Below are 24,289 nucleotides of genomic sequence, written 5' to 3'. Positions count from 1 at the left end.
TCTTGGCTATTCGTTAAACTGATTTGTGGGTGTGGTGAGGGGTGTATTTATAGGCATTTTGAGGTTTGGGAAACTTTGCCCCTCCTGGTAGGAATGTATATCCCATACGTCACTAGCTCATGGACTCTTGCTAATATGAAAGAAATTAATTTATCAGGTAAGTTCTTACATAAATTATGTTTTATAAGAAGTGTTCTGTAACCTTAAGAGGTGTGAATGTGCCATTGTATATGTCTGTTTCAGTTGAATTCTGGGGCTTTTAGAGGCTGAATCCATTTTGGATTGTGATCACCCAGAAAATATGCTTCCCAAATGGGCCTTAACTGAAAACGAGTTTACCATCACTTAAACACATAGTTACAGTATGTGCAAGTAATGGTGCAATAATAAAATGCTCTTCCATACTGTATTATCTTACACTTGTATGCTCCCTAATAATAGTGTAAGGTCCTTCTTATTCTTTTTTCACTAGTACTAAAATATATAAGTTGTTTTCCGACTTTAGCACTTTATGACATCAGACAACATTATCTTTAGTTTATTTTATTACAAAGATAATACACAAAACATCAGCTATAAATCATTAAAACTGATCATTTTAAACAATAATTGGAATCCAATAAAAAACAAATATCCTACAATAAAACAAATACAAGTATACAGGCAGTCCTCGGGTTACAGACATCCGACTTAAGTACAACTCGTACTTACATATAGAGAAAATAGAGCTTTATTGCCAATCCTTCTTTCCAGGATAATCCAAAATACTGAAAATCCAATTGTCACAAGGACAGAAAGTGATGTGAAATTTTCTGAACAGGGGCACAGATAGCAAAACAAACTTTATCCTATGCTATCCAAAACAAAACAAATGTTTGGCTACAGTTTCACCTAAAAAAAGTGCCTGCTCCAACCTACATACAAATTCAACTTAAGAACAAACCTAAAGTCCCTATCTTGTACGTAACCCGGGGACTGCCTGTACAAGTAAAACATATACACAGTCAACATCTTTAAATCAAGCTAATGTTATATGATTATGAGCCTGATGATCTAAAGCTCTAAGATGTCTCGTCAGTACTTTGAGGCACCCTTAAAGGGACAGTCAACTTCAAAGTTTTTATTGTTTGAAAGATAGATAATCGCTTTATTACCCATTCCCAAGTTTTGCATAACCAACACAGTTATATTAATATACTTTTTACCTCTGTGATTACCTTGTATCTAAGCATCTTCTGACAGCCCCGTGATCACATGGCATCTTATTTATTATCTATTGATTTTCATTCAATGTTATCTATATGGCCCACATGAACTAGCAGTCTCCTGTTGTGAAAAGCAAATACAAAAGCTTTTATAAGGCTAACTGTAGTGGCTTAGAAACAAGCAGACATTTAGAGGTTTAAATGTTATAAAGTATATTAATCTAACAATGTTGGTTGTGCAAAGCTGGGGAATGGGTAGTATTATTTTTTTTTAAACAATAACAATTTTGGTGTGGACTGTCCCTTTAAATAATTTGGCACATTTTAAATGGGATCCCAGAAAAGCTTTTACAACCATTTGTGTTATGACTGCACAAGCGGTATGTAAATAATTTTAGTGAGAAACCCACAGTTTGTGAAAAGGTAACTTTTTCTTTTTAATATGATCTCATTTGGACCCGGTGAAACAGTGGCATAAAATATACCAAAACTGGGCCTAGATCAGTACCTTGGGTTGTCCACTTAAAAATAATATAAATATATATATATATATATATATATATATTTATATATATATATATATCTCAATGAAAGATCCCCAAAGGAGAACAAAAGGAGGCTGATGCATCGCCCAAAAGTTGAATGAAGGTGAATTTATTTAGCAAAGGTGCTGGTACATAGGTGAAAACAAAGACTTAACATCTGACGCGTTTCGCGCAGGTATGTATATAGTTTTGATAGGTAAATTAAAAAAAAAAACAAAAAAAAAACTGACTCTATTTTTGTTTAAATGAAGCGATAGCAAAAATGCAAGAAATTATCCCGTCTTTTGGGCAAGTTTTTCTCTGAAATTCCTGGTCCTTAAGGGGTTAAAGGGACAGTATAGTAAAATGAAATGTTTATGGCTCACATACAGCTTTCAAATTTACTTCTATAATCAAATTTGCTTTTTGTTCTCTTTCTATAAACATTGTTGCAAACATTGCTGCCAGATGGCAAAATACCAATGCACATTCCTGAGCTCATCTAGGATAAGACAACTAATCAAAAGTGATAACAGAATTAAATTGGAAAGTTTTTTAAAATGTCATGCTCTCTCCAATCCATTTACATTTTTTTTTTTTACTTTACTGTTCCTTTAAATTGAAACTAGCTGTTCTGTCTCAGCCACTCTCCATTAAGGACCAATAAATACAGTAGATTTGCATAATTAACAAATGCATGATAAAAAAACAATGCAATAGCACTTAGGGGCCAATTTATGAAAGTGCGAGCGGACATGATACGTTGCAGCGTATCATGTCCGCCACACATCGATAAATGCCGACAGCATATGCTATCAGCATTTATCATTGCACAAGCAGTTCTTGTGAACTGCTTATGCAATGCCGCCCCCTGCAGATTCGCGGCCAATCGGCCACTAGCAGGGGTTGTCAATCAACCGATCGTATAGTATCAGGCGGATTGATGTTGGCAGCCTCAGAACCGGCGGAAAAGTTATGGAGCAGCAGTCTTTAGAGCGCTGCTTTATAACTGCTGTTACCGGCAAGCCTGAAGGATAGCGTGGACACAGGGGCATTCGGCCCCTATGTCTGAGCAGTAGATTTTCTTCTGACAAATTCCAAAGTTATGTCTATTTCCACTCTCCCTGTATCATGTGACAGCCATCAGCCAATCACAAATGCATATGCGTATATTCTGTGAATTCTTGCACATGCTCAGGAGGACCTGGTGACTCAAAAAGTATAAATATAAAAAGACTGTGCATATTTTGTTAATGGAAGTATATTGGAAAGTTGTTTAAAATTGCATGCTCTATCTGAATTATGGACGTCTAATTTTGACTTGAGTGTCCCATTAACAGTTGAAGAAGTATAACTTTAGCACCATCAGCTGTGCTTCATAATATTGAGGTTGGTTACACAGGTATGTACAAATAATTAGCATTCCTTTCAACAACTTGGACAAGGTGAACGCTATTAGTTATTTGCATTATATAATAAGAGTTTGATTTGTAAACATATACTGTACATGTTTTTATGCTCTAATGCAACTGGTTGTTATTACTAACAGGTCATAGAGGAAGTGAACCTTGATTTGTGTCTTGAAACTAAGCAAGGAATTTTATATAAACCCCTAAATATGTATACATTTTTTTAATAGAGAAAGAAAAAATAACATTTTTAATTAGAGATTATGATGGTCCAGATGTCTCATGTTGAAAATATAACAAATTAAGCTTTTCAGTGGTGATTCTATATTGTTTTACTTCAAATAACCTATTTTCATAGATTGACTTACAATGCAAATTAAGGAGCATATACAGTATATTATTTTTTAATGAATATTCACAGTCAGATTTGCACAGCCAATTAGAAAATTGTTTTCATTGACCAGGTTCATGTTTAAGACGTAATCACCCTGCAAAACAGAAATAGGAAAATATTTAAAATGGAAAGCAGGTGTATACAAATGCATGAAATAAAACACAAGTATTATGGTATATAATATATAACTTTCAAATTCTGAAGTGAAATAAAGAGACAAATATCAATAATGCCTAGCTTATTATTGCTGCCAAGCTTATTATGCTGCTTAGTTTATTATTGCTCCTAGCTTATACTGCTGCCTAGATTATTGCTGCCAAGCTTATTATTGCTGCCAAGCTTATTATGCTGCTTATCTTATTATTGCTCCTAGCTTATACTGCTGCCTAGATTATTATTGCTGCCAAGCTTATTCTATTGCCTATCTTATTATTGCTCCTAGCTTATACTGCTGCCTATATTATTATTGCAGCCTATCTTATTCTGCTGCCTAGCTTATTATTGCTGCCGAGCTTATTCTGCTGCCTAGCTTATTATTGTTGCCGAGCTTATTATTGTTGCCTAGCTTATTATTGTTGCCTAGTTTATTTTGTTGCCTCGCTTATTATTGCTGCCAAGCTTATTCTGCTGCCTTGCTTATTATTGCTGTCTACATTTGTATTGCTGCCTAGATCATTTTGCTGCCTAGCTTATTCTGCTGCCTAGTTTATTATTGCTGCCTAGCTTATTCTGCTACCTAGCTTATTTTGCTGCCTATCTTATTATTACTGTCAAGCGTATTCAGCGGCCTAGCTTATTATTGCTGCCGAGCTTATTCTGCTACCTAGCTTATTATTGTTGCCTAGCTTATTTTGCTGCCTAGCTTATTATTGCTGCCGAGCTTATTCTGCTGCCTAGCTTATTATTGCTACCAAGCTTATTCTGCTGCCTAGCTTATTATTGCTGCCAAGCTTATTATGCTGCCTAGTTTATTATTGCTGCATAGCTTATTCTGCTGCCTTATTATTGCTGCCGAGCTTATTCTGCTGCCTAGCTTATTATTGCTGCCTATCTTATTCTGCTGCCATAATGTGAGTTTGAAGTCCATTTGAATATGCCAACTAAAAACACATAGGCATTGAATTAAAGGGAAATATACATTCAAACATGTAATTGTTTTATTATTGCATTTATTTTCCTTGGTTAAAGCGCCATAAAAGTGCACAAATAATAATCCCTTAATGTGTTAATGTGTTTATTATCACACTATTGCTAGCATATTACTATATGCTTAACTTATGCAAAGAGGCCAACATATGTCAGCCCCAGAGCAATGCACTAGTGGGAGATAGCTGAACATATCTGCTGAGTCAATGACAAGAGACATATGCCTGTAGCCACCAATCACCAGCTAGCTCCCAATAGTGTACTAATGCTTCTGATTTCATCTAGCTAGTTTTTGCAAGTGAGGAAACTACATTTGATTATAGAAAAAAAAATAATTTGTTTTTAAATTGCATCGTCTACATGAAAATGTAATTTTTATTTCCCTTAAAATAACCGATTGGTAACTGTATTGCTGCTCCTGAGAAGGACACAACTAGTAAGTAAATCAGGCGCAGCATATGGATGTAGCCGTCACTTTGTTCTGCTCAGGACTAGCTTGCATGCTCCTGGTGTCTGAAGTTAGAGAGTCATAGGCCTCTATTAAACATGGGCTAGACAGACTGGTCCAAACTTCACGGCATCATAGCTACTCTATGCTGCCGTATTTATCGTTGCACACAAGTGAAGTGTGCAACACCGGCCCCTGCTCACAGGGCTTTCAATCACCGTGGTAGCGGCAATGGACAGGAGGCTGCTGTCCAGCAGTCTCATAAGCCAAACGGATGATGCTTTTCAGCCAAAAGGAAAGAGAGGTAGCCGTAGCCTTTTGACCTCTCCATTTACAAGAGTAAACAACAAACAATGAAGATGTTTGATGGAAATCTTTGGTTGCTTGCAAGTAGAACTTTAAAGCACGAACCACATCAAGATTGTGCAACAGACGTTCCTTCTTTGAAGAAGGATTAGGACACAGTGAAGGAACAACAATTTCCTGATTGATATTCCTATTAGAAACAACCTTAGGAAGGAATCCAGGTTTGGTACGTAAAACCACCTTATCTGCATGGAAAACAAGTTAAGGTGAGTCACACTGTAAAGCAGATAACTCAGAAACTCTTTGAGCCGAAGAGCTACTAAAAACAGAACTTTCCAAGATAGAAGCTTAATATCTATGGAATGCATAGGTTCAAACGGAACCCCTTGGAGAACTTTAAGAACTAAGTTTAAGCTCCATGGTGGAGCAACAGGTTGGAATACAGGCTTGATTCTGACTAAAGCCTGACTAAACGCTTGAACGTCATCTCTGCCAGATGATTGTGTAAAAGAATAGACAAAGAAGAAATCTGTCCTTTTAAGGAACTAGCTGATAATCCCTTCTCCAAACCTTCTTGGAGAAAGGACAATATTCTAGGAATCCTAATCTTACTCCATGAGTAGCCCTTGGATTTACACCAATAAAAATATTTGCGCCAAATCTTATGATAGATCTTCCTGGTGACAGGCTTTCTAGCTTGAATCAGGGTATCAATGACCGACTCGCTTTGATAGAAATGAGGCGTTCAATCTCCAAGCAGTCAGACGCAGAGAAATTAGATTTGGATGCGGGAATGGACCTTGGATTAGAAGGTCCTGTCTCATTTGCAGAGTCCACGGTGGAACCGATGACATGTCCACTAGGTCTGCATACCAAGTCTTGCGTGGCCACGCAGGTGTTATCAGAATCACCGAAGCTCTCTCCTGCTTGATTCTAGAAACCAGACGTGGGAGGAGAGGAAACGGTGGAAATACATAGGCCAGATTGAAGGACCAGGGCACTGCTAGAGCATCTATCAGTACCTCTTGGGGATCCCGGGACCTGGACCCGTAACAAGGAAGTTTGGCATTCTGACGGGACTCCATCAGATCCAATTCTGGTGTCCCCCATAGCAGAATCAGCTGGGCAAATACCTCTGGATGGAGTTCCCACTCCCCCGGATGAAAAGTCTGACGACTTAGGAAATCCGCCTCCCAATTCTCTACCCCTGGGATATGGATTGCTGAGAGATGGCAAGAGTGATCCTCCGCCATTCGGATTATTTTGGTTACCTCCATCATCGCTAGAGAACTCCGTGTTCCTCCTTGATGATTGATATAAGCTACAGTCGTGATGTTGTCCGACTGAAATCTGATGAATTTGGCCGCAGCTAGCTGAGGCCACGCCTGAAGCGCATTGAATATCGCTCTCAGTTCTAGAATGTTTATCTGGAGGAGAGTTTCTTCCCGAGACCATAAGCCCTGTGCTTTCAGGGAGTTCCAGACTGCATCTGTCGTTACTATGAGCCACTCTGGCCTGCGGAAACACATTCTCTGAGACAGGTGGTCCTGAGACAACCACCAGAGAAGAGAGTCTCTGGTCTCCTGGTCCAGATGCAGTTGAGGAGATAAATCTGCATAATCCCCATTCCACTGCTTGAGCATGCATAGTTGCAGTGGTCTGAGGTGTAGGCGGGCAAAAGGGACTATGTCCATTGCCGCTACCATGAGTCCAATTACCTCCATACACTGAGCCACTGATGGCCGTGGAATGGAATGAAGAGCTCGGCAAGTGGTTAAGATTTTTGACTTTCTGACCTCCGTCAGAAATATTTTCATTTCTACCGAGTCTATCAGAGGAAGGGAACTCTTGTGAGAGGGAAGAGAGAACTCTTTTTTATGTTCACCCGTGAGATCTCAGAAAAGCCAACACGATGTCCGTGTGAGACTTGGCTAGCTGAAAAGTTGACGCCTGAATTAAGATGTCGTCTAGATAAGGCGCCACTGCTATGCCCCGCGGTCTTAGAACCACTAAAAGGGACCCTAGCACTTTTGTGAAAATTCTGGGAGCCGTGGCCAACCCGAAGGGAAGGGCCACGAACTGAAAATGCCTGTCCAGAATGGCGAATCTGAGGAATTGATGATGATCTCTGTGAATAGGGATGTGTAGATACGCATCCTTTAAGTCCACGGTAGTCATATATTGACCCTCCTGGATCAATGGCAGAATAGACAGAATAGTCTCCATCTTGAATGATGGTACTCTGAGGAATTTGTTTAGAATTTTGAGATCCAAGATTGGTCTGAAAGTTCCCTCTTTTTTGGGAACCACAAACAGGTTTGAGTAAAACCCTAGCCCTTGTTCCGCTTTTGGAACTGGGCAGATCACTCCCATGGTATGTAGGTCTTCTACGCAGCGTAAGAACGCCTCTCTCTTTGTCTGGTTTGCAGACAATTGAGAAGTGTGAAACCTACCCCTTGGGGGAGAGTCTTTGAAGTCCAGAAGATATCCCTCGGACACAATTTCTAAAGCCCAGGAATCATGGACATCTCTTGCCCAAGCCTGAGCGAAGAGAGAGAGTCTGCCCCCTACTAGATCCGGTCCCGGATCGGGGGCTACCCCTTCATGCTGTCTTAGAGGCAGCTGCAGGCTTCTTAGACTGTTTACCCTTGTTCCAAGCCTGGTTAGGTCTCCAGACTGACTTGGATTTGGCAAAATTCCCCTCTTGCTTTGCAGCAGGGGAAGCTGAAGCGGGACCACCCTTGAAATTCTGAAAGGAAGCTCAATTTATTTGTTTTATCCTGAGGGAGAGCATGGCCTTTCCCTCCAGTGATGTCTGAAATAATCTCTTTCAGTTCAGGCCCGAATAGGGTCTTTCCTTTGAAAGAGATGTTCAAAAGTTTAGATTTTGATGATACATCAGCAGACCAGGACTTAAGCCATAACGCCCTGCGTGCTAAAATGGCAAAACCTGAATTCTTTGCCACTAACTTAGCCAGTTGGAAAGCGGCATCTGTAATGAAAGAATTAGCCAACTTAAGGGCCTTAATTCTATCCATAATATCCTCTAATGGAGTCTCCATCTGAAGAGACTCTTCTAGAGCCTCGAACCAGAAAGCAACTGCAGTTGTTACAGGAACAATGCACGCAATAGGTTGGAGAAGAAAACCTTGATGAACAAAAATTTTCTTCAGGAGACCCTCTAATTTTTTATCCATAGGATCTTTGAAAGCACAACTGTCTTCGATAGGTATAGTTGTACGCTTAGATAGAGTAGACATAGCTCCCTCCACCTTAGGAACCATCTGCCACGAGTCCCGCATGGTGTCAGATATGGGAAACATTTTCTTAAAAACAGGAGGGGGAGCAAACGGAATACCTGGTTTATCCCACTCCTTAGTAACAATATTCACAATCCTCTTAGGGACTGGAAAAACATCAGTGTAAACAGGAACCTCTAAGTATTTGTCCATTTTACACAATTTCTCTGGAACCACTATGAGGTCACAATCATCTAGAGTCGCTAATACCTCCCTGAGCAATAAGCGGAGGTGTTAAAGCTTAAATTTAAAGGCCGTCATGTCAGAATCTGTCTGAGGGAGCGTCTTTCCTGAATCAGAAATTTCTCCCTCAGATAACAAATCCCTTACCCCTACTTCAGAACATTGTGAGGGTATATCAGATACAGCTACTAAAGCATCAGACTGCTAAGCACTTGTTCTTAACCCAGAGCTGTCACGCTTTCCTTGTAAACCAGGCAGTTTAGAGAAAACCTCTGTGAGGGTTTTATTCATAACTGTGGCCATGTCTTGTAAAGTAAATGAATTCGACGCATTCGAGGTACTTGGCGTCACTTGTGCGGGCGTTACTGGTTGTGACACTTGGGGAGAGCTAGATGTCAAACACTCATTTCCTTCTGTCTGAGAATCATCTATTGCTATATTTTTAAGTGCTAAAATATGCTCTTTATAATTTATAGACATATCAGTGCAAGTGGGACACATTCTAAGAGGGGTTTCCACAATGGCTTCTAAACACATTAAACAAGGATTTTCCTTGGTGTCAGACATGTTAAACAGGCTAGTAATGAAACAAGCAAGCTTGGAAAACACTTTATTCAAAGTAATTAATACTTAGAAAAAAATGGTACTGTGCCTTTAAGAGAAAAAAAGATGCACAAACTCTGCAAAACAGTGTAAAAAAGCAGTAAACTCAACAAAATTTTTACAGTAGCATCATAAAGCCTTAGTAACTCTGCACAGCTATGCAAATAAACAATTAACCCCTTAATGTAAAAACCGGATTGACAAAACGTCAAAAACCGGTAAAAAACGTTCAGCACCTTGCCACATCTCTGCTGTGGCGCCTACCAGCCCTTTATGAACGATTTGTGGGGAAAAAAAAACTTCTTTACAGCCCTCAAACACAGTAGGAACCTCTGGAGAAGCAGCTGGATGTCTCTGAGGAAAAGAAACTGTGCAACTGAGGCACGAAAATAGGCCCCTCCCACCTCACTCAATGTCATGGGGCCTAAAAGAAACACAACAGAGTGTTTCCTAAACTAGCCATGTGGGTTAATAACCCTTAAACAAGCCACAAAGACCCATTAAAGTCCCTCAAAAAACGTTATATTTGCAATAACAATAAAAACGTTTTTCCTTATCAGTGTCACCAGTAACTAATGAGCCCTTTGTGCCAGTTGGGATTCTTACTAAGTCTCTGAATACAGCTTACCCTTCCTACAGATCCCTATGAAAGGCCGAAAAAAGACTCCCTACAGTCTAATTACAGCCAGGTGATAGAAGTGTTCCCTATGACTCCTAAGCTAGGGTATTTAAGACCCTATGATTCCTAAGCTAGGGTATTTAAGACCTACCTTAGAGTACCCTCAATCTATTTTGAGCAATTGAATCCTCTGAATTTATACAAAAGTACCCCTATTCTATTTTTAGCAATTGAATCTTTAAAAGCTTATACAGGAATGCCATAGAATACAAGACCCTCTGAAGTATATAGATGATACATATACGCAAATAGCGAATTTTCAATCTCTTAGAATTTTTTCTGTCAGACTACATACAACCATAGTCTGCACGCAGTCATCAAGTAACAATTTTCGATTAGTCGATTAAACAAACACTCTCATGAAATTAACACTCTCATGTACATACATGCTGATCCAAGAAATTGGTAAAATATATACAACGACCTAACGTTTACCAATAAGAAACTTAATAGCCTCGATCTCCTTAATGATAAAAACGTATCCCCAAAATCTCTCATCCTAGTTATTATGGTAATAGAAGTAGAAGCTGACAATAGTATATATAGTTGTAAATATAAATCTTTAAGATGTGTTTTATACAATTATATATAAGTTCTTATAATAATTCTTAAGCAACTATGTTTATATATCTTATCAAAGATAACCAGAAGGCTCCTAAACGATTCCACCTCTCTGTGCTAACTAAAATTAGTTAGCACCAAATAGAACTAGCCTTTGAATAAAAGATTCAAATCAATGAGAAAAGATTACCTCCTATATATTAGTATCCCATGAGAAAAAGATCTTAAAGTAATAAGAAGAAAACTGTTACTCATATTGCATTCACTCATATATTGGTTATGTAATTACTCACAAATCCTTAAAGAATTTGTACCAACAAAGGAAAGACTATAATGCCACTCTCCCTTCTTAATGTTACACATAGATAGACACTCGAAGAAATAGATTTCTTTAAAATTATATTTTTTATTATTACAAAAAAAATTTTTTTGCACATTTGAAAACATTCTCTCCATTTCTGTATGCATTAAAAAAAATTTCTATATAACAAAAGGATGTGCGAACTGAAAATTGTAATAACTAAACAGATTCAAAGCGCCAAAAAGACCAATAAAATGGCATAAAAGGCGAGGTCTGAGTAGCGCACTTTCCCTCCATTTGAATGAATGAGACCGGAAGTGTTTGAACTGAAACTCCGGAAGTAATGTACACACGAACACTCTGATTCCAGCTACAAAGAATCCCATCATACCAACTGGTACCATAAGCCAGTACTAAGATAAGTGAGATCTAAATAAAGACTCTGATAAGATCAAAAACACACATTTTTTTAAATAAGAATAGATCGAGAAACCGGAAGTAATAAACAAACACTTCCGGGTCACATTTAAACAACTAGCTATATAAGAGCTCTGGAAATACATGATACCAGTCTTGATAAAGGTCTAGCACAGACCGAAACGCGTCGACTGGTGAGTTTTATTTCAATTTGTTATAAGATTAAGAAAACTATCTGCACTATTGTATATTTATTTTTTAGGTATCGCTGAAACTAGAGAGGACTAGGACTTCCGGTTTCTATACTCCAACTCGGCTTCGGCTGCAGAACCATCACGCTAATATTAGCAGAAGGTTTCAAAATTTATTTTTCTATTTTGATGGATTGACTGTTCATTACAGGAACGCTTATACTAGCAGAGTTTTTTAAAATAACTTATCTGCTGTTGGATTGACTGTTCATTTATTGTTTTTTTACCTTTTACACAGTGGCCACTGTTTTTTTTTTTTTTTTGAATCATTTGGTTTGCTCTTAATTTCAAGGGTTCTTCACATTTGTTCATTTGCCTGTTTTGCGTTTTCATTTTTTATATGATTATTTTCTGAACACAACTAAGGGGTTCCACAGTGTTCACAGAGTTTATATATTTGTTTGTTAGTTTTACCGTAATTATTTCACGCCATTAATTACAGTTCAACGTTGCTCACATTATCACAGATTGTGATTTCTGTTTTCTAATTTGCTTTGATGTCCCACGCTAATTTTATTATCTAGTGTGCTTTTTTTTTTTTTTTTTTTTTATTATTTTCATCTGTATTTTAGTTTGCTACCACCACGCACAAGTTGTACCACTCACGAACATTTATCACCATCACTGTTTTGGACAACTATACAAGTCAGATAAATTATGAGGATATATCTCACATCATATACATCTTATATGCTGCTATAACTAGCAGAACCATCCTACGCTGCTGTAACCAGCAGATTCAATCTATCTATACCTAGATTTCTGTTTGATGTTTGTATATAAAGATTTTCCAAACATCAAGGTTTGCTAACATAGGCTGTTATAAGAACGGCATTTATTGTATGTCACACACGCCACAGCAATTAGCAAAGCAATTCTGATTTCATTTAATTTTGAAAGCAATATCTTGCTACACCACATAGACGTCTTTTAGAACACGACACATGTTCCACCTTTTTTAATTCAGATATTGCCAATGGGAAACTAGGCAATACGAGTGTTTTATTCTAGCCACTGATCAAGGCTAGTATTTAAATTTCGGTCTTTTTTATGCAGTTTTAAATATCTGTCACTTGTTTTTATCTGTTTTTATTTCTGTATGAATAAAATGTATTTGTTATAAGATCGTGATTTTCACTATCATTGGCTCAGACCCAGCCTTTATTTGGCGCTTTGGCAACCTCTATTATTTTCTAAACAGCTTACCCTTCCCTCATGGGGATATTGCCAGCCTTTTCTAGAATTAACACAGTCTGTCTAGAAAAAAATAGACTGAACATACCTCAAAGCAGTTTAGACTGCAAACCGTTCCCCCAACTGAAGTTTTCCTGTACTCTTCAGTCCTTGTGAGAACAGCAGTGGATTTTAGTTACAAAGTGCTAAAATCATCATCCTCCCTGCAGAAATCTTCATCCCTTTTCTGCCAGAGAGTAAATAGTACACACCGGTACCATTTAAAATAACAAACTTTTGCTTGAGTAAATAAAAACTAAAATTTTTGTCACCACACTCACTTTACCCTTCCTAGCAGTTAAGCAGGCAAAGAGAATGACTGGGGGGGGCGGAGCTAAGGGAGGAGCTATATAGACAGCTCTGCTGTGGGTGCTCTCTTTGCCACTTCCTGTTAGGAAGGAGAATATCCCACAAGTATGGATGAATCCGTGGACTCGATACATCTTACAAGAGAAATAAAAAAAATAAAAAATACTGTGTAAAAAGTTAATTGTGAAAAAATTGTTGTGAAAAAGTTGGTGGTTAAAAATCAATAAAAAAGTGGTATCAAAAAATAAAAAAGAGTGAAAAGATAATAAATATATTGAAAAATAGAAAAAGGTGATAAATATCCTGAATTAATAGTATCCAATCAATGAGATGGTAAAAAGATGATGAAAGTTTACAATGTGACTTGTTGCAGTGATGGTGTATATTTATTATACTCCTTTTTGTGAATGTTTCCTCAATATGTGAATTTTGTGATGTATTGGTGAAAGGATGTCCGGTCTTTGTCCTAGACTCAATCCCTTAGTTATTCCTGTAGGTAGAAATGTAACATAGTGCAGTATTGCTACAAAAAATATTAATACAATTAGATTGATGCTCACCAATTATTGTCAATGCGTTTCGGCCCCTTTAGTAGGCCTTTCTCAAGACTATGTTTTGGTGTGCTGTGGTGGCTATATTTAAGGATGTAGTTGTCCAATCAGAATTATCGTAATTTTGGCGCCAAACGTTCTTACTGTGACCCGGAAGTGCTCATTCCAATTTCCTTCCGTTATGGCTAAATCATGTATTTACATTTTGTATCCTGTATAGACGTTAGGGTGGTTTGTTTTTTGGTTGACTGGGTTTTTCTTTAGTAATGATGTATTTTGGAAGTCGTTATTATCCATAAAAGTATCTTTGCGTGTCATCCATAGAATCGTAAAACCGGAAGTGACGTCATTGTACATTGCGTCACTTCCAGTATTGGTTCCGTTATTATATTTCCGGTTTCGATGTTGTTGGTGTGCTACTGGGCCATTATATCACTTCCGGTTTTCATTCTTAGCGGTTAATCGCACATGTTTAATTCTTAGAAACAATGGTGTAACATAAAAACAAAGAATTCCGGTGATTACAGTTTGATGTTAGAAAATTTCAAAGCCTCACTAAAATTCATTTAAAACATCATAAGAAATACATCAAAAATACATAAATAGAAAATATGTAAAAGGTACATGTTAAATCGATGAACAATTTACAACATAATTAAAATCCAGATATCTTAAGATGTAAATATAATAAATATATTACATAATTAATAATATGGTTATGCATCTAAATAAATCAATATAATTAAAACATCCAAATATATTATTCTATTAAGAAGTACCACAGTATCGCCCATAAGGTATCTCTCAAGGAGATTAGATAAACTACTACTCTTAGATGGGCGACTCTCTTACTCAGAAATCCTGGGTGTAGTGGGCTTAGTCTTCAGGTATAAAAACTAAACTTGCCACCTATATGTACAAAATTAACGAGTACTATATCAGATAATTGCTATAGGGCATATGGCGATAGGATCTGAGGATGGGGCATATGGCGATGGGGTACGAGAATAAAAATAGATTATGAGGGTAAAAATATGGCAATGGGGTCTGAGAATAAAAATAGATTATGAGGGTAAAAATATATGGTAGAATTTAAAATTAATATAATATATATATAAAATATATATGTAGAGTATATTAAAATAAAATCAAATAGAATTATCATACTAACTCAATATAGTTATTTGTAACATAAGACTGAGTTAATAATATATTATTATAGGCACAATAGGGAATCCTATTTTATTGTATTCTATTTTATTTTATTTTAATATATTCTACATATATATTTTATATATATTATATTAATTTTAAATTCTACCATATATTTTTACCCTCATAATCTATTTTTATTCTCAGACCCCATCGACATATGCCCCATCCTCAGATCCTATCGCCATATGCCCTATAGCAATTATCTGATATATTACTCGTTAATTTTGTACATATAGGTGGCAAGTTTAGTTTTTATACCTGAATATGGACTAAGCCCACTACAACCAGGATTTCTGAGTAAGAGAGTCGCCCATCTAAGAGTAGTAGTTTATCTAATCTCCTTGAGAGATACCTTATGGGCGATACTGTGGTACTTCTTAATAGAATAATATATTTGGATGTTTTAATTATATTAATTTATTTATTTGCATAACCATATTATTAATTATGTAATATATTTATTATATTTACATCTTAAGATATCTGGATTTTAATTATGTTGTAAATTGTTCATTGATTTAACATGTACCTTTTACATATTTTCATATAATAACAGAACCAATACCGGAAGTGACGCAATGTACAATGACGTCACTTCCGGTTTTATGATTCTATGGATGACACGCAAAGATACTTTTATGGATAATAACGACTTCCAAAATACATCATTACTAAAGAAAAACCCAGTCAACCAAAAAACAAACCACCCTAACGTCTATAAATGATACAAAATGTAAATACATGATATAGCCATAACGGAAGGAAATCAGAATGAGCACTTCCGGTTCACAGTAAGAACGTTTGGCACCAAAATTACGATAATTCTGATTGGCCAACTCTAGCCTTAAATATAGCCACCACAGCACACCAAAACATAGTCTTGAGAAAGGCCTACTAAAGGGGCCGAAACGCATTGACAATAATTGGTGAGCATCATTCTAATTGTATTAATATTTTTTGTAGTAATACTGCACTATGTTACATTTCTACCTACAGGAATAACTAAGGGATTGAGTCTAGGACAAAGACCGGACATCCTTTCACCAATACATCACAAAATTCACATATTGAGGAAACATTCACAAAAAGGAGTATAATAAATATACACCATCACTGCAACAAGTCACATTGTAAACTTTCATCATATTTTTACCATCTCATTGATTGGATACTATTAATTCAGGATATTTATCACCTTTTTCTATTTTTCAATATATTTTTTACCTTTTCACTCTTTTTTATTTTTTGATACCACTTTTTTTTAATGATTTTTAACCACCAATTTTTTCACAATTAACTTTTTACACAGTATTTTTTCATTTTTTATTTTTTTCAATTTTTTCAGTAAATTTACTAGATCACATTTTTAACGTTCCATTTTTTTAAGAAGAGGAGTAATATATATCAAGGAATCAGAGACACTTATCCCTATCCCAATCTATCAATTTATATATATATCTAAAACATCACTTTTCTCACATTCAAATAGTGCTGCCTTTTCTTAGTTTTATTTTTTTTTTGCATTTGGGTCACTTGAATGAAGCAACCATTTATAAAATAATCTGTGTGCATCAAGAAACGCTGACCTGCTGCTAAGAATGGCCTAGATTATAAGTGGAGCACAACAATTAGGGATACGTATAAATCAGGCAATAAATCAGAGATTGCGCAAATAAGGCTGTATGGAAACCCTGTTAGATAATCTTATGTTTCACACAGTATTGTTTGGACAGTCTTTTTTATTGTCTGTTTTATATCTGTCCTTAATTTTTCTCACAGGAAAGTGAGATAACGGGAAAACGTAAATTCAAACATAGCTGCGCCTATTACTCTGTGGAATTTAAGAGTTAAGTTACAGGAAAGGGGAACAAAATAATTCATAAGTATTTTGCAAAGTTTTTTAACTGTACATAATTAAATAATTTTTTATTACAATCTCATATTGTTTAATATCCCTTGAAGTGCTGTGCATGAGTGCAACAACAAAATATTGCTTCAAAAATAGCACTTTTGGAAACCCGAAGTAAAGAGTTAACACTTGAAAATATGCATAACAAAACATGTAAAAAATATTTTAACTTATATTAGAGAGAAAGAAGAGGGGACAGAGAGACAGAGACGAGAGGGCAGAGAGAAAGAAGAGAGGCAAAGAGAAAGAAGAGAGAAGGAGAGAGAAGGGACAGTGAGGAGAGAGGTAGAGAACAAAGAAAGAAAAGCTAGATTGAAGAGAGAGAGAAAACACAGACGGGGAGAGTGGCATGAGATAGGAAGAGAAGTGAGAGTGAGGGCAGAAAGAAAAGGAAGAAAGAGCAGAGAGATAGAAGAGAGGAGGAGAGAGAAGGGAGAGAGATAGAGAACAAAGAAAGAGAAGATAGATTGAAGAGAGACAGGGGAGATGGGATGGAGAGAAAACATTAAGAAAGAGAAGATAAATGAAGAGAGGGAAAACACAGAGGGAGAGAGGGGACAGAGAAGAGATGGCAGAGAGAAAGAAGAGAGAGAAAAGAGAAAACACAGAAGGAGGAGAGAGCACAAGAGAGCCCCTGTTTGTGACCCCTGGAAAATGCAAAACTAAAAACGTGTGCTCTGAGGTGGCAAAAACTCAAGAGACCTCTCTGGACAGGAGAACAGCAAATTGAGGCTACCCTGCTATACCTATATCTCCTGTACCATTGGACAGCTTATCAGTTGGCGAATAAAGTGACTGGAATGATCCATAGAAGTAAAATTATTGCAGGTATGAACCAAGGTCATACTTTTTTTTCAATAACAAAATCTTTATATAGGATTAAAGATTTTGAAATCCTAGGTAAGTCTTCAATAGGAATATTAAAATTAGAATTCTGTATTGTTTTAAATAATTTGGTGTATTTACCGAAACTCTAAAATTAAATGATTAATTAAGTGATACGATTAATTTTATTTTCAACCGCTAAATAGGTCGTATAGAGTGTTCCCTCTTAAGACCAGATTTCTCTTGTAAGATATATCGAGTCCACGGATTCATCCATACTTATGGGATATTCTCCTTCCCTACAGGAAGTGGCAGAGAGAGCACCCACAGCAGAGCTGTCCATATAGCTCCTCCCTTAGCTCCACCCCCCACTCATTCTCTCTGCCTTCTTAACTGCTAGGAAGGGCAAAGGGAGTGTGGTGACAAAAAAAGTTTGTTATTTTAAATGGTAACGGTGTGTACTATTTACTCTCTGGCAGAAAAGGGATGAAGATTTCTGCAAGGAGGATGATGATCTTAGCATTTTGTAACTAAGATCCACTGCTGTTCTCACAAGGGCTGAAGAGTACAGGAAAACTTCAGTTGGGGGAACAGTTTGCAGGCTAAACTGCATTAAGGTATGTTCAGTCTATTTTTTTTCTAGACAGACTGCGTTATTTCTAGAAAAGGCTGGCAATATCCCCATGAGGGAAAGGTAAGCTGTGTTCAGTAAAAGAGGAATCCAAGCTTGCATAAAGGGCTCATAGTTACTGGTGACACTAATAGGAAAAAACGTTTTGGTTTAATTACAAATAAAACGTTTTTTGAGGGACTTTAAGGGGTCTTTGTGGCTTGTTTAAGGGTTATTAACCCACATGGCTAGTTTAAGAAACACTCTGTGGTGTTTTTTAGGCCCCATAACATTGAATGAGGTGGGAGGGGCCTATTTTCAGTTGCACAGTTTATTTACCTCAGAAGCATCTAGCTACTTCTCCAGAGATTCCTGCTGTATTTGAGGGCTGTAAAGAGGTTTTTTTCCCCCACAAATTGTTCCTAAAGGGCAGGTAGGCGCCACAGCAGAGCTGTGGCAAGGTGCTGAACGTTATTTTACCGGTTTTGAAGTTTTTTCAATCCGGTTTTTACATTAAGGGGTTCATTGTTTATTTGCATAGTGGTGCAAAGTTACTAAGGCTTTATGATGCTACTGTAAAAATTTCGTTTTGTTTACTGCTTTTTTACAATGTTTGTGCAGCTTTTTTTCTCTTAAAGGGAACAGTACCGTTTTTGTTTAACGTGTTATTTTCTTTGATTAAAGTGTTTTCCAAGCTTGTTTGTTTCATTACTAGCCTGTTTAACATATCTGACACCAAGGAAAACCCTTGTTCTATGTGTTTAGAAGCCATTGTGGAACCCCCTCTTAGAATGTGTCCCACTTGCACTGATATGTCTATAAATTATAAAGAGCATATTTTAGCACTTAAAAATATTGCAATAGATGATTCTCAGTTAGAAGGAAATGAGGGTTTAGCATTTAGCTCTCCCCAAGTGTCACAACCAGTAACGCCCGCACAAGTGACGCCAAGTACCTCTACTGCGTTTAATTCATTTACTTTACAAGACATGGCCACAGTTATGAATAAAACCCTCACAGAGGTTTTCTCTAAACTGCCTGGTTTACAAGGAAAGCGTGACAGCTCTGGGTTAAGAACAAATGCTGAGCCGTCTGACGCTTTAGTAGCCATATCCGATATACCCTCACAATGTTCTGAAGTAGGGGTAAGGGATTTGTTATCTGAGGGAGAGATTTCTGATTCAGGAAAGACGCGCCCTCAGACAGATTCTGATATGACGGCCTATAAATATAAATTTAAGCTTGAACACCTCCGCTTATTGCTCAAGGAGGTATTAGCTACTCTAGACGATTGTGACCCTATAGTGGTCCCAGAGAAATTGTGTAAACCTATCGAAGACAGTTGTGCTTTCAAAGATCCTATGGATAAAAAATTAGAGGGTCTCCTAAAGAAAATTTTTGTTCATCAAGGTTTTCTTCTCCAACCTATTGCATGCATTGTTCCTATAACTACTGCAGCTGCCTTCTGGTTTGAGGCTCTAGAAGAGGCTCTCCATGTGGAGACTCCATTAGAAGATATTATGGATAGAATTAAGGCCCTTAAGTTGGCTAATTCTTTCATGACAGATGCCGCTTTCCAAATCTAAATTAGCGACAAAGAATTCAGGTTTTGCCATTTTAGCACGCAGGGCGTTATGGCTTAAGTCCTGGTCTGCTGATGTGTCATCAAAATCTAAATTGTTGAACAACCCTTTCAAAGGAAAGACCCTATTCGGGCCTGCACTGAAAGAAATTATTTCAGACATCACTGGAGGGAAAGGCTATGCCCTCCCTCAGGATAAAACAAATGAGATGAGGACCAAACAAAATAATTTTTGTTCCTTTCGGAACTTCAAGGGTGGTCCCGCTTTAGCTTCCCCTGCAGTAAAGCAAGAGGGGAATTCTGTCCAATCCAAGTCAGTCTGGAGACCTAACCAGGCTTGGAACAAAGGTAAACAGGCCAAGACGCCTGCTGCTGCCTCTAAGACAGCATGAAGGGGTAGCCCCCGATCCGGGACAGGATCTAATAGGGGGCAGACTCTCTCTCTTTGCTCAGGCTTGGGCAAGAGATGTTCACGATTCCTGGGCTTTAGAAATTGTGTCCCAAGGATATCTTCTGGACTTCAAAGACTCCCCCCAAGGGGGAGATTTCACATTTCTCAATTTGTCTGCAAACCAGACAAAGAGAGAGGCGTTCTTACGCTGTGTAGAAGACCTACATACCATGGGAGTGATCCGCCCAGTTCCAAGAGCGGAACAAGGGTTAGGTTTTTACTCCAACCTGTTTGTGGTTCCCAAAAAAAGAGGGAACTTTCAGACCAATCTTGGATCTCAAAATTCTAAACAAATTCCTCAGAGTATCATCTTTTAAGATGGAGACTATTTGGACTTAAAGGATGCGTATCTACACATTCCCATTCACAGAGATCATCATCAATTCCTCAGATTCACCTTTCTGGACAGGCATTACCAGTTTGTGGCCATTCCCTTCGGGTTGGCCACGGCTCCCAGAATTTTCACAAAGGGCTAGGGTCCCTTTTGGCGGTTCTAAGACCGCGGGGTATAGCAGTGGCGCCTTATCTAGACGACATCTTAATTCAGGCGTCGACTTTCCAGCTAGCCAAGTCTCACACGGACATCGTGTTGGCTTTTCTGAGATCTCACGGGTGGAAGGTGAACATAAAAAAGAGTTCTCTCGTCCCTCTCACAAGAGTTTCCTTCCTAGGGACTCTGATAGACTCGGTAGAAATGAAAATATTTCTGACTGAGGTCAGAAAATCAAAACTTTTAATCACTTGCCGAGCTCTTCATTCCATTCCTTGGCCATCAGTGGCTCAGTGTATGGAGGTAATCGGACTCATGGTAGCGGCAATGGACATAGTTCCTAATGCCCACCTACACCTCAGACCACTGCAACTATGCATGCTCAAACAGTGGAATGGGGATTATGCAGATTTATCTCCTCAACTGCATCTGGACCAAGAGACCAGAGATTCTCTTCTCTGGTGGTTGTCTCAGGACCACCTGTCTCAGGGAATGTGTTTCAGCAGGCCAGAGTGGCTCATAGTAATGACAGATGCCAGCCTGCTAGGCTGGGGTGCAGTCTGGAAATCCCTGAAAGCACAGGGCTTATGGTCTCGGGAGGAATCTCTCCTCCCGATAAACATTCTAGAACTGAGAGCGATATTCAATGCGCTTCAGGCGTGGCCTCAGCTAGCTGCGGCCAAATTCATCAGATTTCAGTCGGACAACATCATGACTGTAGCCTATATCAATCATCAAGGAGGAACACGGAGTTCTCTAGCGATGATGGAGGTTACCAAAATAATCCGATGGGCGGAGGATCACTCTTGCCATCTCTCAGCAATCCATATCCCAGGGGTAGAGAACTGGGAGGCGGATTTCCTAAGTCGTCAGACTTTTCATCCGGGGGAGTGGGAGCTCCATCCGGAGGTATTTGCCCAGCTGACTCAGCTATGGGGCACACCAGAATTGGATCTGATGGTGTCCCGTCAGAACGCCAAACTTCCTTGTTACGGGTCCAGGTCCCGGGATCCCCAGGCGGTACTGATAGATGCTCTAGCAGTGCCCTGGTCCTTCAATCTGGCTTATGTATTGCCACCGTTTCCTCTCCTCCCATGTCTGGTTGCCAGAATCAAGCAGGAGAGAGCTTCGGTGATTCTGATAGCGCCTGCGTGGCCATGCAGGACTTGGTATGCAGACCTGGTGGACATGTCATCTGTTCCACCGTGGACTCTGCCAATGAGGCAGGACCTTCTAATCCAAGGTCCGTTCAAGCATCCAAATCTAATTTCTCTGTGTCTGACTGCTTGGAGATTGAACGCCTGATTCTATCAAAGCGTGGTTTCTCTGAGTCGGTCATTGATACCCTGATTCAGGCTAGAAAGCCTGTTACCAGGAAAATCTATTATAAGATTTGGCGGAAATATCTTTGTTGGTGTGAATCCAAGGGTTACTCATGGAGTAAGATTAGGATTCCTAGAATTTTGTCCTTTCTCCAAGAAGGATTGGAGAAGGGATTATCAGCTAGTTCCTTAAAGGGACAAATAGCTGCTTTATCTATTCTTTTACACAAACGTCTGGCAGATGTTCCAGTCCTTCAAGTATTTAGTCAGGCCTTGGTCAGGATCAAGCCTGTATTTAAACCTGTTGCTCCGCCATGGAGCCTAAACTTGGTTCTTAAAGTTCATCAAGGGGTTCCGTTTGAACCTATGCATTCCATAGATATTAAGCTTCTAAAAGTTTTGTTGTTAGTAGCTATCTCTTCGGCTCGAAGAGTTTCTGAGTTATCTGCTTTACAGTGTAACTCACCTTACCTAGTTTTCTATGCAGATAAGGTGGTTTTGCGTACCAAACCTGGGTTTCTTCCTAAGGTTGTTTCTAATAGGAATATCAATGAGGAGATTGTTGTTCCTTCTCTGTGTCCTAATCCTTCATCAAAGAAGGAACGTCTGTTGCACAATCTTGATGTGCTTCGTGCTTTAAAAGTTCTACTTACAAGCAACTAAAGAATTCCGTCAAACATCTTCATTGTTTGTTGTTTATTCTGGTAAATGGAGAGGTCAAAAAGCTACGGCTACCTCTCTTTCCTTTTGGCTGAAAAGCTTCATCCGTTTGGCTTATGAGACTGCTGGCCAGCAGCCTCCGGAAAGAATCACTGCTCATTCTACTAGAGCAGTGGCTTCCACATGGGCTTTTAAAAATGAGGCTTCTGTTGAACAGATTTGTAAGGCGACGACTTGGTCTTCGCTTCATACTTTTTCCAAATTTTACAAATTTGATACTTTTGCTTCTTTGGCGGCTATTTTTTGGAGAAAGGTTCTACAAGCAGTGGTGCCTTCCGTTTAAGGTACCTGTCTTGTCCCTCCCTTCATCCGTGTCCTAAAGCTTTGGTATTGGTATCCCATAAGTATGGATGAATCTGTGGATTCGATACATCTTACAAGAGAAAACAGAATTTATGCTTACCTTATAAATTTCTTTCTCTTGTGATGTATCGAGTCCACGGCCCGTCCTGTCTATTTAAGACAGGTAGTATATTTTTATTTAAAAAATTTCAGTCACCACTGCACCCTATGGTTTCTCCTTTTTCTTCCTAGCCTTTGGTCGAATGACTGGGGGGTGGAGGTAAGGTAGGAGCTATATGGACAGCTCTGCTGTGGGTGCTCTCTCTGCCTCTTTCTGTAGGGAAGGAGAATATCCCATAAGTATGGATGAATCCGTGGACTCGATACATCACAAGAGAAAGAAATTTATCAGGTAAGCATAAATTCTGTTTTTGTGATCGGCCCAGCAATGAAACAGTTAATTAGTGAACCACACCCTGCAGTTAGCAAACACTACAAAATGCAAGCAGCAAGTTATGGTTATCTTATTAACTATTTCACTGCTGGGCTGGTCACAAAATCTTGCCTTAGAGGGAACACCGGTCATATGAGTACATCCATGATTCTTTAGATGGAATAAACACAATGGGATCAATAACAATCTATCGGCTCTTTTTCTGGCTGAAAAGGCCAGATAACAATATAATGTTTACGGCTATTTCCTGCAGCCATGGTCGCATTTTTGTCTCACAAAGAAAAGAGCTAGAACTTGCGAGGAGGAATCTTTTTCTGTTAATGTTTGTCACGATCAGTACAGTCATCTTCATAACCGGGTTTTCAAACGGGATCACAATTGGGAGTTCAAAAGGAACCTATTGCAATGCTTTTTCATCAGGATCACTGCTAAACAATATGAATGGCATTTGTATGTTGGCATGATGGGCATACTGAGCATGTTTGCTCAATGACCATATTGACACTTTTAATATTATAAAATCATTGGGCTTTGTTTTATACTTCATTTTATTCCGCTTCCTTGCAATATTGTAGCTGCAAAGAAGATGCTTAAACGAGATTGTGTCTTT

The 24,289-nt window shown here is 38.3% G+C and overlaps 1 protein-coding gene across 1 annotated transcript in view; it reads right to left on the bottom strand.

Moving 5' to 3' along the window:
- Nucleotides 1-527: 527 nt before the first annotated feature.
- The window catches only part of LY86 (lymphocyte antigen 86), a 133,815-nt gene continuing 110,053 nt past the window's right edge, over nucleotides 528-24,289 (bottom strand). The window contains exon 5 of the mRNA XM_053714704.1: nucleotides 528-3,626. Coding sequence (XP_053570679.1) covers nucleotides 3,543-3,626 — 84 coding nt within the window. The 3' untranslated portion in view covers nucleotides 528-3,542. The remainder of the gene's footprint in view (nucleotides 3,627-24,289) is intronic.

This window comes from Bombina bombina, chromosome 5 (assembly GCF_027579735.1).
Source record: "Bombina bombina isolate aBomBom1 chromosome 5, aBomBom1.pri, whole genome shotgun sequence".
Classification (NCBI taxonomy): domain Eukaryota; kingdom Metazoa; phylum Chordata; class Amphibia; order Anura; family Bombinatoridae; genus Bombina; species Bombina bombina.
This window is presented reverse-complemented; position numbering and strand designations above follow the sequence as displayed.